The 15,220-nt window shown below is 56.6% G+C and overlaps 2 protein-coding genes across 5 annotated transcripts; both read right to left on the bottom strand.

Moving 5' to 3' along the window:
• Positions 1–1,552: 1,552 nt before the first annotated feature.
• Positions 1,553–4,124, bottom strand: CMTM5 (CKLF like MARVEL transmembrane domain containing 5). 4 transcript variants are annotated; one of them, XM_019801591.2, is made up of 5 exons: positions 3,781–4,124; positions 2,759–2,911; positions 2,233–2,325; positions 1,936–2,085; positions 1,553–1,835 (listed from the first exon to the last, which is right to left on the bottom strand). In XM_019801591.2, the coding sequence occupies exons 1-5, from the start codon at positions 3,904–3,906 to the stop codon at positions 1,800–1,802; spliced, it is 558 nt and encodes a 185-aa protein (XP_019657150.1). In that variant the 5' UTR covers positions 3,907–4,124; the 3' UTR covers positions 1,553–1,799. The 4 variants fall into 4 exon arrangements, with proteins under 4 accessions (XP_019657150.1, XP_002921072.1, XP_019657152.1 ...); XM_002921026.4 differs by having other exon boundaries at positions 1,936–2,020; XM_019801593.2 differs by lacking the exon at positions 3,781–4,124 and adding an exon at positions 3,340–3,491.
• A 622-nt stretch (positions 4,125–4,746) lies between these two features.
• IL25 (interleukin 25) lies at positions 4,747–7,957 on the bottom strand. Its single transcript, XM_019801596.2, has 3 exons — positions 7,857–7,957; positions 7,438–7,682; positions 4,747–5,519 (listed from the first exon to the last, which is right to left on the bottom strand). Exons 1-3 carry the CDS (start codon positions 7,863–7,865, stop codon positions 5,264–5,266), a joined length of 510 nt encoding a protein of 169 aa, XP_019657155.1. The 5' UTR covers positions 7,866–7,957; the 3' UTR covers positions 4,747–5,263.
• Between the last annotated feature and the right edge of the window lie 7,263 nt (positions 7,958–15,220).

The raw sequence follows: 15,220 nt of genomic DNA, 5'->3' as shown, positions 1-15,220 counted from the left end.
ATCACACTTCCACTCTCTCTGAGCTCCCACCAGGGACAGTCTAGCCCAGGTCATACACCTGGTCAGGGGACAGGGCTGGTCCTGGCCTCATTCTGCTCCAAGCAATTCCCTGCCACCTGCTGGGCTTTAGAGCCCAGGTTCTCCTAAGCACTCCTTCTCATCCCTTCATCTGGCGCCCTATCTCCCAAACTGCCCTGGCTGAGCCCCTGCTATGCCTCCTCTAAAGCCTTGACCCCACCTCCCCCAAGGGTGGCCAGTCAGTGCTGAGAATGGACTATGCATAGAGCCCTAAGAATGGGAGCAGAAACCCAGAAAGACACAAAATCCAGCTGGTTCTAGCCCTGGAGAGGCTGCCAGTCCTGGTGAGGAGCCAGGACATGAGGACAGGAAAGTTGGAGAAGTCAGGCCAAGACAGACCCATGATTATCACCAAGGGGAGCAGAGCCACTCTACTGGAGTTCCAGGGTTCAGGCAGGGCTTGGGGGCTGGGGCCTGCCTCTGGAAGGAGCGCTTCCAGAAAGAGAGGAAGGTATTTCAGAGCAGGAACAAACCAGCGTTAGAGGGATAGCAAGCCAGCTTGTATGAGCCACTGAGTTAGGCCATGTGGGTGGGCAGGGACATCCCGGCTGCCCTGGACCATCATGGGTCAGGCAAGGCTGATTCCTGGGCTGTGGCCGTATCTGCTCTCCAAACAACCCCAGCCAAACCCTCCCACAGCATTCGCTGTGGGCAGTCATGACTGCCCTTCACTAGGCTGTCTCCTTCCCAGGCTGTGAGTGCCCAAGGACAGGCCCACCTGTCACCTCTGAATCCCTGCGGCCCAGCACAGGGTCCACACGCAGGAGACACTCAGGAAATGTTCGCTGAGGCACTGGGAAGCTAGGAGACTGGACCCACTGGTGGAGGGAGCTGGAGATGAGGCTGGGCCATTTCTTTGAGTTACCGGGAGCTCAGTACCATATCCCGATCACCTGTACAGGTGCTAGGCAAGCTAGGTTCTAGTCCCAGCTCTGTCACAAGTGAAGAGGTCACTTTCTGTAACTGGGCTTGTTTTCTCTTATGTGAAATGAGGGCATTGGACCAGCTGATATCTAGGAGCTCTTCCAGAGCCAACATATTGGGAAGTTCTGCCCTCAACTCGCACCACAGGCTGACCTCTCTCCTGTGGCCTACGGGCCAAGTCCCCCCCACACCACAAGGGGGTGCTCTACACACGCCCCAGGCAGGCACCTGGCTCCAAGCGCACTAACAAAATCTGCGTGTGCGGGTGTGGCAGGTGGGCACTTACAGGGGGAAGGCTTGTGCCTTCTCAGACACAGGACTCCAGGAGCCCGGCCACCAGGCCCACCACAAAGTGGCCTGGCACACAGAGATCGTGGAGAGGAAGTTTGGTGTTGAAGGAAGACTTCAGCACCTTCAGTCCAGCCCCAATCCTCGCAGCTCAGACCTGGTTTCAGATGAGGGACCATGACCTGCTCCAGGCAGCATTTTTATGAATACTCCCTGGCTTTCCTGATGGGCCTAATTCCTGGGGAAGAAAAAGACTCACCAGTAGGATTCAAATCTTTTAATTTGGGAATGACCAGCTTCTTCCTTCCCCCGCTCCCCACAACAGCCCCTTCCTGGTAGAGCTTCACCGGGAGCCAGATCTCAGAGCACTGAGCCCCACAGACAAGTCCCTGGTGACTTCTCAGGCCAGACTGCATCTCTGAAGGCCTGGCTGGGGGGCAGCGGGCTGTGGGCTAGTGAATCCAAAGGAAATGTGTCTGGGTTGCACTGTTCCTTTTATCTGGCTGGGCCTAGGAGCCAGGTAGCTCAGGGTCACTGCTGGTCCTCTGTGAATATGGAGCCGGGCAGGGAAGGGCATGTCAGCATCCGGTAGCCGGGGCAAAGGGTGGAGGGGGCATGTCCTCTCCCCAGAGCACAGACACTCACCCTGGGTGGTCCCGGGAGCCATCTCAGTCCGGTAGATCTTGAAGGCATCGTAGGCAAAGACGGAAACCAGGATGATGCCAAACACCTGTGGGAGCAGGTGCGTAGGAGCGGGGATGACACAACGAAGGCGCCAGCCGTGGCCATCACGTACTACGGAGAGGGAGGTGGGCGGTACGGGGCACGGGGCGTGAGCCGGAGCCCGGGGCGCTGGCTTGGGCTGGTGGGGAGGCACCGAGAGTGTGCAAACACCAGCCAGAGGTCGTTAGGGCCTGGGAAGCTCTGTGGGGCTGGACTCACAAAAGCAGCAATGGCAGCTCCGTCCCGGGAGGTCACAGCTGCGAAGGAGACCACCAGGAAGATGATGATGGCACTGACACAGCGCAGGAAGTCCTGGGGGGCCGAGGAGTGCAGGGTCAAAGGGAAGTCAAGAGGCCAAGAGAACATCACCCTGAGGTTTTCCAGGCTGGTCAGAGGCTTGACCCTCAGGCACCATGAATCCCTACACGGAGATACCCCTGGACACAATATAAAGCACTTGAGAGTGAGCGAGCGAGCCAGGGAAGGGATGCAGGTGAATGCAAAGCGCCCTGACCAAGAGTCGGGAGCCCGGGTGCAGCAGGGCTGGGGCATGCGGGCCGGGAGGGCCAGGGCAGGGGCGGGGCCTTCGGTGAGTGGGAGAGCCGCTCTAGGGGGCCTGCACCCCCGTTGGCAGTGCCCCATACTGACCCAGGGACAGGAGAAAGGCTGGGAGGGAAAAGGACAATTTGCCTTCGGAGAGGAAAGGGACCAGAACGGGGGCGGGGGCGGGGGCGGGGTCCCTCACCAGACAGGGCCAGTTCAGCCGATCGAAGCGCAGGTAGTACTGGGTGGCGTAGAGGAAGAGGAAGGCGAGCGTAATGAAGAACTCCAGCAGCGCGGCGGCCATGTAGGCCGAGATGGAGGCCGTGAAGCAAATGAAGATGACGAAGGTCAGGGCCTGCGGGACCAAGTGTGTGAAGCTTACCAGGCCCGGCCAGATTCTTTCCCTTCCCTTCCTCGGGAATTCCCCGGGCTGGCCCCCACCATCCATCCTTGCAGGTCTCCCCATCCCTGGTAGGGGAGCCACACTCCAGGGCGTTTGCCCATCCAGGGCAGTCTCCAGCTTCGCGGCTCCCCCTGCCCCGGGGTCCCAGCAACCCCAGCAGTTCGACCAAGCGGCACCCCTCCAGGGGGCACCATTCTATGGAACCCACAGAAGAGGGGCCCTGCTGAAGCCCAGGGTACAGGGTGAGCACCAGCCCCTGTTGTCACGGCCACAGCAGCCCCGCACCCCGGCAGGGACGCCCTATCCCACAGTACTTTGCCCACGCCTGGATGTCTGAGACTCCTCTAAACAAGGACTGAAACAAGCCTTCGGTTCCACACCAAGAGACGAGGGTAGAAGGCACGTGCCCCACGCTGGACTCTAAGGGTCCCTGCAGCTCTGGCGATGTCGGTGACACATATGCAGCCGACTCAGGCTGACACTACAGTCTTGCTAAGTGACAACAGAAGATCCTGTCCCCAGAACAGATGCTCACGGGAGCAGACACAGATAAAGGGGGGCTGCAGGAAGTGTGCCCTTGATGTCCTAACTTTAGTTCTTCCTGCTGTCACTGAAGCTGCTGGAAGGGCCTTCAGATAGAGAGGCAGCCAGAGGGCGGACGAGGAGGTGAGGGCAGGGCAGCTGGGGGCAGGGGGTTGTCCAGAGAGCCCGGGAAAGGGGTCCGCCAAGGGGTGAGCCCAGTGGGGACACTGGGCAGGGAGAAGGGGGGTGGGATCAAACTGGGAGAGATGGAGGCGCCAGGTTGGGGAGGTGGCTGTTACCAGCTCGGTTTCCAGCAGGATGCCTTTGACGGAGGAGAGGAAGGTCTTATCCACGGCGAAGCCCTGGAGGCCCGCGGCTGCCCCTTCTGCGGGGGGCCCGTCCCGGCGATCCCGAACACTGAGCATCTCCGTGGGGCCCACCAGACACAGCCCCCGCTGCCACCAGCCCGAGAAGGGAACTGGGAAGACGGAAACCTGGAGAGATGGGGAAGCAAACAGGAGTAGGGAGGCACTTGGAGAAACCTGCAAGAGAAACAGGCAGGCCGGCTAGGGGCTGCCGGGGAGGCTTGCCCAGATGGGCCTCCTCCCAGCTGCCCAGAGTGCCCTGCTGGTGCCTGCACCGGCCCCCTGGGAAGCACATGGGGAGGGGAGGGGAGGGGCAAGGCGGGGAGGAGTGGTCAGCCCTCCCCTTGCTGAAGCCCAACCCTGCCAGGAGAAGGGGAACAGGGAGGAGGGGGGAAAGGAGGTGGTCCGCACAGAAACTGGGAGGAGCTGGGAGGTGAGCCTAGAAAGGAGTTAGACTAGGAACCCCCCAAGGACCCAAGCCTGAAGAAGTCTGTATCCCCCTCCCCTAACTCCCCTCTTCCTGGCTGTCCTTTCTCCCTTTTCCTTTTAGGGAGGGTGGGAGTTGGAGCCCAGCCCAGGGAGCACCCCCCAGGACCAGGCTGTAGCAGCCAAGACTGAGGACAAAGGCAGATTGTTGGGGGGGACAAGGGGGCGCTGTGTGCCTGCCGCAGTGCCTCAATGGGCCTCTGTCTCTCTAGCATGCCAGGAGGGCAGCCTGACCCCCACCCCAGTGTTCAGGGGGTAGGCCAGGGAGACAGAGAAGGGGAGGGATGGGAGGCCACAGAGGAAACTCTGGAAGGCAGAAGGACAGGGTAGTAGGTAAGGGCTGACCGTGGAGAAGAGAAGGCACCAGGCTGGGGAGCCTGGTGTTCAGGCACCAGGGACGCCAAGACAAATTAGGCCGTTTTGAATACAGTTTATTTATTTGGATAAGTCTCTCCATGCTCAATAACAGCCTCTTCTTCAGCGCCTAGTAACTGCACCAAGGTGTGTGCAAAGTAGGTGCTCACCGAGTGTCGGACGGACGGACGGACGGACGCACGCACGCACGCACGCACGAAGTGAGGGGCTCTCCGTTGGCAAAGGGGAAAGTAGCTAGAAAGTGCTTGTGCTGTGCTAGGGTAGCTGAGGATGGGAGAAAAGGAAGAGATGGGGGTGGTGGCCTCTAGAGCCTCAAAGACCCTTCCTAAGAGGAAATGCCAGGATGTCCTCTTCCAGCGGCCATAAGCAGCCCTGCTGCTTCACCCCGCCTTTCCCATCCATCGCAAATAGTGAAATGTGCGGTTCCCCGCAAAGTCCCCGATCCTGTCCCGCGGTCCTGCTGCTCCATGTAGTGCTTTGGAGGGGTTGAGCATTTCGGGCATCCTGGCTCACCGTGGCGGGTGGTCCGATCAGGAGCCAGGCCCGGGCGGCACGCCTAGGCCATCACTCGCGGCCGCACACACACACAAGCCAAGGAGACACGGTAGAGCCTCTGTTCCAGGCAGTAGCCATCGTGGGCACCCGGCTCTCCGGGGCACGGCCGCCGGTAGAAGACGGTCTGGTTGTGGTAGAGCAACTCCGAGTTGCCCAGGGGGTCCATGTGGGAGCCGGTCTGTAGGCTGACACAGTGTGGACACAGGCAACGGGCGTGGTACAGGTCCTGGGGGAGCCGGTTCAAGTCCCTGTCCAACCTGTGGGGGCGGCACTCATCAGACCCTGGAAGAAGGCTGGCGGGGCGGACAGACGGGGGACGGGCCAGGGGCAGGGAGGGCCCCGGAGTGGGGAGGCCAGAGGAAGGAAGTGTGGTGAGGTGGGCCTGGCTTTTTGTCCCAGCTCTTGTCCCCACTTGCTGAGTGACTTTAAACAATTCATGCCCCTCCCGCTGGGTTTTTTTTCCCCCATGGGCAGTGAGGGGCAGGGAAGGAGGGGCAGGGTTCTGGCCTCTTGCGGAGGCAGGGGAAGGTGAGCGGCCTTCACCAGACATGTTCTGCTGCCCTCAGATGAACACGCCGGGCTCGGGCATGAGGTTTCTTTTTGTAATTGTTATTACATTTTTAGGGTTTTTTTTTATTATTACAAAGTAAAAACTGCTCTTACATCCAAGTATGAAGTGAAGACAGTCTCCCTCCCCGTCCCCTGTCAGCCGTGGCGTGCTGACAGGCATTGCCTGCACATCCTTCCAGATGCTTTTCATGCATCTATTATAAGCACATGTAAAGCGTGCACGGGAAGACTTATTTACTTCTTCTGAAAGGGTTTTGTGGCCAAAACAAGACTTGAAATGTACACGCTCCTAAGGTCTGGAACTCCCAAAGACTAGCAGGAAACAGCCGCTGGGTGGTAAGACCATTCTCCATACAGACAAGCCCTCACGAGCTGGGGCTTAGCACCGCATTTCCCAGGGTGGGTTCCCTAATAAGTACCCTGCAAGAAAAGGGGCCTGGGGCCAAAGGAGTTTGGGAAATGCTGAACTGATGGTTTCTTTTCTGCGGACTCCTTGCAACTTTTAACGCGCTGAGCACATTATGAATCTCTGAGGGGCGAGGGCGGGAGCAGCTTTTCCCACACGTAGCCGTCCTCGATGTTTCTGAGGAGCAGGCTGGCAGTGAGTATCGCAAAGAACACTTTGGGGAAGATCAGCCAAGTAGTCATGAGGAGTTCGCGGCCTCCACACAAGGGGTGTGGACCCCAGCCAGGTCAGCCATCTGGCACCCAGCCTCCCGCAAGGGGCTCCCACCTCATTGGATTTAGCCCAGGACCCAGCCAGACTTCAGAGACCACTTCAAAGCATGATGACCTGGTGTCTCCACCCAGGATCTAGTCTCAACCAAAGCTGACCTTCTTCCTACCCACTGAACTTGCCCAGCCATCCCCAAAGCCAAGGCCAAGCCAGAATTAGAGTTATGGGGAATGGGAACACAGGCACCCCAAGAAGACACAGACAGGCATCCCTAAGGCCCTCATTTTTTAAACTTTGCATCATTGTCCCAATTTCGGTGTTTCCTAATATGTTCTACAACATGGCTCCTATAGAGAATTTTAATATTCGTGTGGCGCACTGAACGAAAGAGTAAGACTGCCCATCATCAAAGAGAACCAGCCCAGGGCTCTGGCTACCCCCAGAGTGGAGGGTTTCACTAGCTTGGTACACTTATAACCCACCCAAGGACCAGGGCGTTCTCATCGGGTATTGGCGTGCTTCATGCCTGTATCATACCCTCATTCCCTGATATTTCAGCTAGAAAAACACGTCCCGTTGTAGGGACAGAAGGAGAAGGAGGAAGAGAGGAAAAGGAGAGAACCAAGCTTTTCTGTACTGAGTACAGATTTCACGTGCATCATTTCACCTGATCTGCACATTGGCCTGGGGCGTATTACCTCCTTTTGCAGATGAAAAAACCTGAGCTTTGAAACCTTGAGGAAATGGCTCAAAGACACCCACTAAAAGTGAGAGCTAGAACCCAGACTAGGCCTTGCCTGACACTCACACCTTTACGGCCTCTCTGAGATAAAAGGGGGCAGGGACTTGGGTGGAACTCTCCCCCCGGCCCCTCACATACTCCCTGACAGGTACACATGGTGGCATTTGGGAGGGGGTGGCAGACTCACTCATATCTCCAGGGGGAGATAGACCTGCTGTTGAGGGGTCCGTCTTCACTGGCCCTGCAGGATTCCGGCTGGTGGGTGAGGCTAGCGGTCTCTCGGTGGGGCCTGAGTACAGTGTTCCTCTTCAGCCACTCGTGAGTGGGGTCCTGCCTTTTGCTGGGGCAGCAGCTGGGCCAGTGGGTGCAGTCCTTCCGGATCCGAAAACCGAGGCTGTGCGTTCCCATGGCCATTACCAAGAACATGATCACCTGCAGGAAAAGGCCAGTGAGAGAACCGCCCGCAGCTAATCAGTGTGCTCCCGCCCCAACTATTCCCTGAGGGCCTGCTTTCCAGCTCCACCTGGCCCCCAGTCCCAAACCCGGAGCCTGGCCTCTCTCCACCCTCAGCAACGTCTCAGCACCTGTCAGGCCCCTCGCGCTCACCTGGTTCATGTCTGATGCTGCTCGCCTGGCCGCGGTGCTGCACTGGCTGACAGGTGGGGCCTTGTGGAAGCAGGCTGACTGGAGGAGCTTGGGCGTCCTGGTTTTATTTTCAGCAAACCTGTTTTGTTTATTCAAATTTATTTCCACGACCTTTTGGAGGGAGTGACTTGACATTAAAAAACAAAACAAAACCAAAAAAACCCTGAAAGTGTTTCCAAAAGCTGCTTACATGCTCCATTCATGGAAGTTATAATTCACATCACACCTTGGGAGCCTATTGGGGAAGATCTGCTCTTTGCACCTTACTGGGTGTGGGGTCAAAATAATAGGATCCTGTTATTCTGGGCATTGGAGAACTGGCATTATGGGAATTTCCCTGGCTGGCTTGGTACCCCAAATTAGGGAACATCATCTGGTCTGTCTTCAAGAGGCCTCATTTCCATGCCTCCACCCAGCGCCTTGTCTCTGCCATTCCCTTTCTTCTCAGACAGCCTGTTGGTCACCCACCTTACTGAACACTTCCCTCTATCTCCTTTGACCCTCAACCCTTCTGTTCTCTGACCCCTTCCTCACTTTCAAGGACCCCAACATCTAGGACCCCCACCACTTAAGACTTCTTTCTCATTGTCCATTACCCACTCCCTGACTTCCACTCACTCTCTCCGGCGCCTGCCCCACCCCCCACCCCACCCCACACTTTCCTGACCTCCTCTGCCCCAGGATGCAGGCCTAATTCCACAGGACTGCCAGGAATGCCCTGACCCCATCAGTTTGTCGGCTGGATGTGCAGGGTCTGATGGAAGAAGATGTGGGTGGTGGCTTCCATTGCATAAATGAGGTGAAGCCAGGAAGGGGAAGGGCTTGGTTGTTAACAGCCTCGCCTAAGACCCAGCAAGAGGTCCCAGCTCCAGACCGGGCCTCTACTCCCACTCACAGGGCATTGGGGACAAGGGCCATAGCAGGGGTAGCTGCCCCTCTTAGGCCATGGGGCAAGTCCACCCAACCTCAGCCCCACCCCCAGCTCCATGGGCCACTGCCGGCCAGGAGGGGGCATACGTGCTCAGAAATGCTTTTTAACTAGGCCTAACCCCAAAGACATGAGTCAGCCAGGGGTCACCCCTCCTGGGAGACACTGTGCTGACAGCAGGCCACCTACTTCCCTCCAAGCCTTTTCTCTCCATCCTTGCCCATCAATCCCCCTCGTCCCCCACACCCACGACCCACCCCCCCAACACACTCATACACAGACATGGTCTCTAGAATGATGTTTTCTGATTTGCATGTGCTTTCCCTTAGAAAACACTCCTCTAGTAACCAGGGACTCAGAAAATAAACAAAGGAAACCGGGAATAAGTTGAACTGCAGAATGGGGAGGAATCCTTCAAATGCCATAGGGCAAAGCAGCCCCAGAGCAGAGGAGCGATGAGATCAGGGGGTGGTCTGGAGAATGGGGAGAAGTTGTTCTGGTAGGTTTGGGGAAGCCTGGGACTGGGGGGTGAGGCAGGGGCTTAGGGGAAACAGGTGGTGGCTGGGAGAGCAGGATCTCTTAGGAAAAGCACTGAGGCGGGGAGCTCATCACCCCACTCCAATTGCCCCGCTGTCTGCCCTATGCTCCCTAACGCCCTCTCACCTCTGCATGCCACTGTGCATCATGTGCCAGGATAGGGCCAGGCCCTGCACATGCATCAGCTCATTTTATCCTTACAACGAAACCATGAGATGGAAACTAGTATCCCCATATTACAGATGACAAAACTAAGACCCAAAGAAATTTAGTAACCGGCCCAAGGTTGCACAGTTAGGAGGCAGAGCTGGCTTTTTACTCCAGCCCTGACCAGCTCCAAATCTAATCTCCTGGCACACAGGTGTCACACTGTGCTGATCCTCAGGCAGCTGCAAATGGAAGAGAAGCCCCCCACCTCCCCCCCNCCCCGCCTCGCCACACCCACTGTCTGCGCTTTTCTGCTTAGCCAGGCTTGGGCCAGGACAGGTCTCACCTGAACCTGCCAGAGGGCACGGGCCATTCCCGCCCACTCGGGCACTCAGCCCTGCTGGCTGCGATCCACCACTCCAGCTCCGTATTCCCCCGCCTTTGGCCTGGCACATGGCTCCCAGGATGGCTCGTGGTGCACGGTGCTCCTGAGAAACCCCTAACCCCAGAAAAGGCTGTGAGGGGGCACTGCTCTTCCACAAGAACTGAATCCCTATGGGAGTCCCCCAAACCAATCAGAGCCTCAGCGCCTGACCTTGGCCCAGATCTTCCCATCCTGGCCCTGTCCAGGAGGGGGTGCTCGAAAGAGCTGGAAGTGATCCCTTCTTTGGCTTGTTGATGCTGCCGGAGACCCACAGCCTTTCAGGAGAGGCCTCTGGGGTGTCCTGCTGCCTCTGTACCAGGATGTCCTCTGAGGAAAGCCCTAACAGGCAGAGGGAAGGCCCCTGCGAGCACACGGTGGCCCCCAGGGCTGGCCTTCCCCCCCCCCCCCCCCNCGGTGGTGATCAGCGCTGACCTGAGAACCTGTGCTCTGAGTCACACGCACCCCACCCCCTCCGATTTGCTCAGCCTCTGTCCTTATCTCCCAGCTGCTCTGTGGGACTCCTTTGGGTGATTCCCTGCCATGAGAAACATTTTCCAGAGGGTTTTCCTCCTGGGGGAACTAGTTTTGGAATCCCTGAGTCACTTCAGCTTCCAGGGAATCCTTGGGGGTGTGGGGAGATAGGGGTGGCAATGGGAAGAACGCTGGAGGCGGAAGCAAAGGAAAGTTCACCTCACACCTGTCCTCACTTGCCTGGGCATGGCCCCACAGCCAGATGGGGCTGGCGGAGCCCCTGGGAGGAGGGATCGGCACCCAGCAGGGAAGGGTAGGGGAGAGGGGATGGAAGGCATCCCCACCTTGGCCAGGAAAGGCCCTGGGGGCTTGCAGGAAACTGAGTGTGGCTGTCCTGCCCTTCCACAGAAAGACATGCCAGTCCTCACGGGCTGCCTTGAAGTCCTGCCCCTGCCTCTAGTCGTTTCTTGACCTTGGGCCCTCTCTGGACCTTTCTCCTCACTTGTAGACGTGCTTGTCTTTTGTTTTTCGGTTTTGAGAGGGTCACCTGGTTGACCACAAAAGCGCCAACCAGCTCAGCCGCTCTGGATCTCGGCTCTCGAAATACCGTTGAAACCACAGGGCCTTACAGGGTCTGCCGAAGCTCAGCTGCACACCCCGGATGTGAGGGTCCGGCGCCGGCGGTCAAAACGCGCAAATGCTTCGGCCGCTGCTGGCAAGTCCGTGCTGTCCTTGGCCAGGGGCACCTCCTGGGTCACAACCTGCCTATGAGCCTGCAACTGAACACTGGCCTGGACCGGGGGCCTCTGGAATGCTGCTCCCGTGACCTGATTAGTTAGTGATAACAGTACTCGTTGCTGGTTACTTGTAGTATCACCTTTAGTTACGAAGATGCTTAGGCTTAGGGGCCTGCCTTCAAAGAGAACCTTGTCTGGGCCGCCTGGGTGCCTCAGTCGGTTGTGTCCGACTCTTGGTTCCGGCTCAGGTCATGATCTCGGGGTCTGGAGATCGAGCCCCACGTCAGGGTCCACGCTCAGCGGGGAGTCTGCTTGAGATTCTCTCCCTCTGCCCACCCCTACTCTCTCTCTCTCTCAAATAAATAAATGAGTCTTTAAGAAAGAAAGAAAACAAGAGAGAGAAACTTGTCTGGCCTGGGAGACCCGTGGAAAATCCGGGTGAGCTGGACAAAGGGCCCCACAACTCCCTCCCCTCAGTCCAGTGCTGGTGCCTGTGCATGGAAGCCCTGGGCTTTCTCAGATTTGTGCTATAGTCACGGCTGCCCTGTTCACTCAGCAGCTATTATTGAGCTATTATGTATGCTAGAAGTACAGAGGAGGACAAGCCAGATGAGGTCTCTGGAGACCCATGATAAACAAGGAAACCAGATCATTTCTGATGATAATGAGTGCTATGAAGAAAGTGCAACAGTGTTGTGAGATAGGGGCCTGGAAGGGGGTGGAAGGAGGGTGCTGCTCAGACTTGGAAAGACAGGGAAGGCCTTTCTGAGGATGAGGAATTTGAGGATGATGACGAAAAGCATGTGGGGAAGAGTGGTCTAGGCAGAGGCACCAGGACAAGCGGAGTCCTAAGGTGGGAAAGAGCTGGAAATATCTGAGAGCCAGGAAGGATGGCGTGGATGGGAAACAAAGGATAAGGGGAGAGCAGGGATGAGATAAGGTAAAGAGGTGGGCAGTCGGGGCACCTGGGTGGCATAGTGGTTAAGCATCTGCCTTCGGCTCAGGGCGTGATCCCGGCGTTCTGGGATCGAGCCCCACATCAGGCTCCTCCACTATGAGCCTGCTTCTTCCTCTCCCACTCCCCCTGCTTGTGTTCCCTCTCTCGCTGGCTGTCTCTATCTCTGTCAAATAAATAAATAAAATCTTTAAAAAAAAAAAAAAAGAGGTGGGCAGTGGCCAGATCACAGAGGGTCTTATGGGTTGTGACAGAGCATTTGGATTTTATCCCCAGGTCCTGAATGGATTCAAGCATGATCTATGTGATGTGAGTTTCTCAAGGGCACACACTATGTCCTTGACCTTCTGCTGCCCCCATAGGGCTGGCATCAAATAACAACAATAATAGTTGCTTTTATCTAACATTTACACAGCATGGGCCAGGCACTGTTCTCAGGAGTCTCTTACTCCTCACAAGTCTGATGCTATTGATGTCATTATTTATTATTTATTTATTTATTTGTCAGAGAGACAGAGAGAGAGAGAAAGAGAGCGCGCTAGCGCGCGCACAAGCAGGGGGAGCAGCAGGCAGAGGGAGAAGCAGGCTCCCCAGTGAGCAAGGAGCCCGATGCAGGACTTGACCCCAGGATGCTGGAGTCATGACCTCAGCCAAAGGCAGACGCTTAACTGACTATTGATTTCATTATTTTTTTTTAAAAGATTTATTTTATTTTATTTATTTGACAGAGAGAGATGCAGCCAGCGAGAGAGGGAACACAAGCAGGAGGGAGTNGAGAGAGAGAGAGAAAGAGAGCGCGCTAGCGCGCGCACAAGCAGGGAAAGCAGCAGGCAGAGGGAGAAGCAGGCTCCCCAGTGAGCAAGGAGCCCGATGCAGGACTTGACCCCAGGATGCTGGAGTCATGACCTCAGCCAAAGGCAGACGCTTAACTGACTATTGATTTCATTATTTTTTTTTAAAAGATTTATTTTATTTTATTTATTTGACAGAGAGAGATGCAGCCAGCGAGAGAGGGAACACAAGCAGGAGGGAGTGGGAGAGGAAGAAGCAGGCTCGTAGCTGAGGAGCCTGATGTGGGGCTCGATCCCACAACGCCGGGATCACGCCCTGAGCCGAAGGCAGACGGTTAACCGCTGTGCCACTCAGGCGCCCCTATTGATTTCATTATTATCCCGGCTTTAGGGACAGGGAACCAGAGGCTCCAAGAGGTCATGCCAAGGTCACTAACTACTGTTGAAACCAGGATTAGAACCCAGGCAATCTGGTAGCTGTGGGGTCCCAAGAGAGGAGACCTGGAAGAGTCCCTTCAGAGGAAGTCCCTCAGAGCCCCTGAGTTTTGAGCAGCAAGAGGAACCAGGACAGTCATGATATGGGATGGAAGAAACCGGCGGTTGGCCCTGCTGGGAAGGGGAGAGGAGCTGGGGCCCAGAAAGCTAGATGGAGGAGTTCTCTCCTTGCTACCCCTTGAATAAGGCCCGAGCAAGCACTGAGGCCGAGGGCCCAGCTGCCTGAGGCTGCCGCCCACCGCGCACCCGGGGTCTAACTGCCCAGCCTGGGTTCTGCCTAACCTCACCTGCAGCCCAGAGCTCCCCCTGAACAAGGGAATCGCCTTAAACCTCTGCAAAGGAGAAGGCCGAGAAGAGATAAGGGGGGCGGGCGGGGGAGGCTCCTCCAGGGCCCCAACAAAGAAACACTTTCAGTTTTCCTGAAAGCAAAGTGGGGAGGAGGGGGCGGGGGCAGGGAGCCAAGGTGAGGAGAAGCCTGGAGGGAGATCTCTGTGCTAGGCATTTTACATAGATTTACTCTTCACCAAAGACACTGCTGAAGAAGAGGATCTGAGACTCAGAGATGTTATGTAACTTGATCAAGGTCACACAGCTAATAAGCCGGGATTCATTTCTGAGTCTGGCTGGCTTCGTTCCGTGCCGGGGCGCTCCAGAAGCCAGTCTTGTCTTTGCGCAGGTTTATACTGTGCTCCCCCTCACCTACATTTATTTCACCAGGCACTGAACTCGGACAGGGAGCCCCAGTGCCCACCTCCCAAACTACCATTTTGCCTGGTCCGAGCACTTCTTTTCTGCCTAGTCTTGCCTATTTGGCCACCATCTATTTCTCCTTGTGCCTCTCTGAGCATTCATCTTTGGGAATTGGATTTCCGACCCACCTCCATCTTGGGCCCCAATTTACCTTGGCAGACCCTAGGCGTTGCAAAGCAAGTCACTCCCCAGCAGCAGAACATCTGTGTTCCAGGCAGCCAGGCCCCGCCAGGGCTGGGGTCTGGAGGAGATTGGACTAGGCTGGAGTTGGGAGGCGGAGTTCTCCCTTCAGATCCATCTGGAAATTTGCAAGTTCCTCTACCATCCTAAGGGGTCTAAGTCTATTTAGAATTCCCAGGCCCACGCTCAGATCTGCACCCCATCTGTGAGCCAAGCCCAGGACCAATCCCTAGATTGGTCACCACAGAATCTCTTCCTAACCCACCCCCCTAGGTTCCACTTCTCTCCTCTGCACAGGATTCTTCACAGGGGCCCAGGTGACAGGGAGGGAGAGCCAGGCCAGGTATCCCCGTCCCCTGCTAGGAAATGCCTGGATGTGTGGGCCTGCAGATGTGAGGAGAGAAGGAGGGGAGCATCTGTTCAAGGCCTCAGGTTCACAAAGGGCCTTAAATTAGACCTCTGATGTTATCTCCAAATGAGGGTGTACATAGAGTCATTGTCTGTTTTATGTGTTTGAAGTGTTAATTTGTTAAACGTAAACACTGAAAATCTACTACAGCTTTTCAATCCTGTGTGGCATCTCACCTTTTAAACCCCAGGAACCTCAAAAATGGAAGAAGGGAAGCTCCCTTCCAGCCTAAGAGGCCTTGAGGTGTGCCCCAAAAGGAAGAAGCAGGAGACTGGTGTAGCTGGAGGGAAACAGCACACACTAAGGAGAGGCGCGGAAACCCAAGAACCCTGTCCTTTCAGAGGATCCCAGCTCCTCTGAAAGAGGTCTGCCCTTTTGGGCCCGCAGTCCCCACTCCTGCTCCCCGTGGCAGCCGAGTGAGCCAGAGTGAGGGCGGGGGGCGGGGGGGGGGGACAGGCCCAGACTGGCAGAGCAGCGTTAAGAGGCGGCACCACCCGCCCG

Source organism: Ailuropoda melanoleuca, chromosome 20, assembly GCF_002007445.2.
Source record: "Ailuropoda melanoleuca isolate Jingjing chromosome 20, ASM200744v2, whole genome shotgun sequence".
NCBI lineage: Eukaryota > Metazoa > Chordata > Mammalia > Carnivora > Ursidae > Ailuropoda > Ailuropoda melanoleuca.
The sequence above is the reverse complement of the archived record's forward strand: the minus strand, read 5'-3'. Positions and strand labels throughout refer to the sequence as shown.

Coding starts and splice junctions, on each gene's coding strand:
- CMTM5 (XM_019801591.2), bottom strand. CDS start 3,906: ATGCTCAGTGTTCGGGATCGCCGGGACGGGCCCCCCGCAGAAGGGGCA. Junction 2,326..2,758: donor GGCTGAACTGGCCCTGTCTG/GTGAGGGACCCC, acceptor TCGGCCCCCCAG/GACTTCCTGCGCTGTGTCAG. Junction 1,836..1,935: donor GGCTCCCGGGACCACCCAGG/GTGAGTGTCTGT, acceptor CCATATTCACAG/AGGACCAGCAGTGACCCTGA.
- IL25 (XM_019801596.2), bottom strand. Junction 5,520..7,437: donor ATCTCCCCCTGGAGATATGA/GTGAGTCTGCCA, acceptor CCGCCCCCACAG/GTTGGACAGGGACTTGAACC.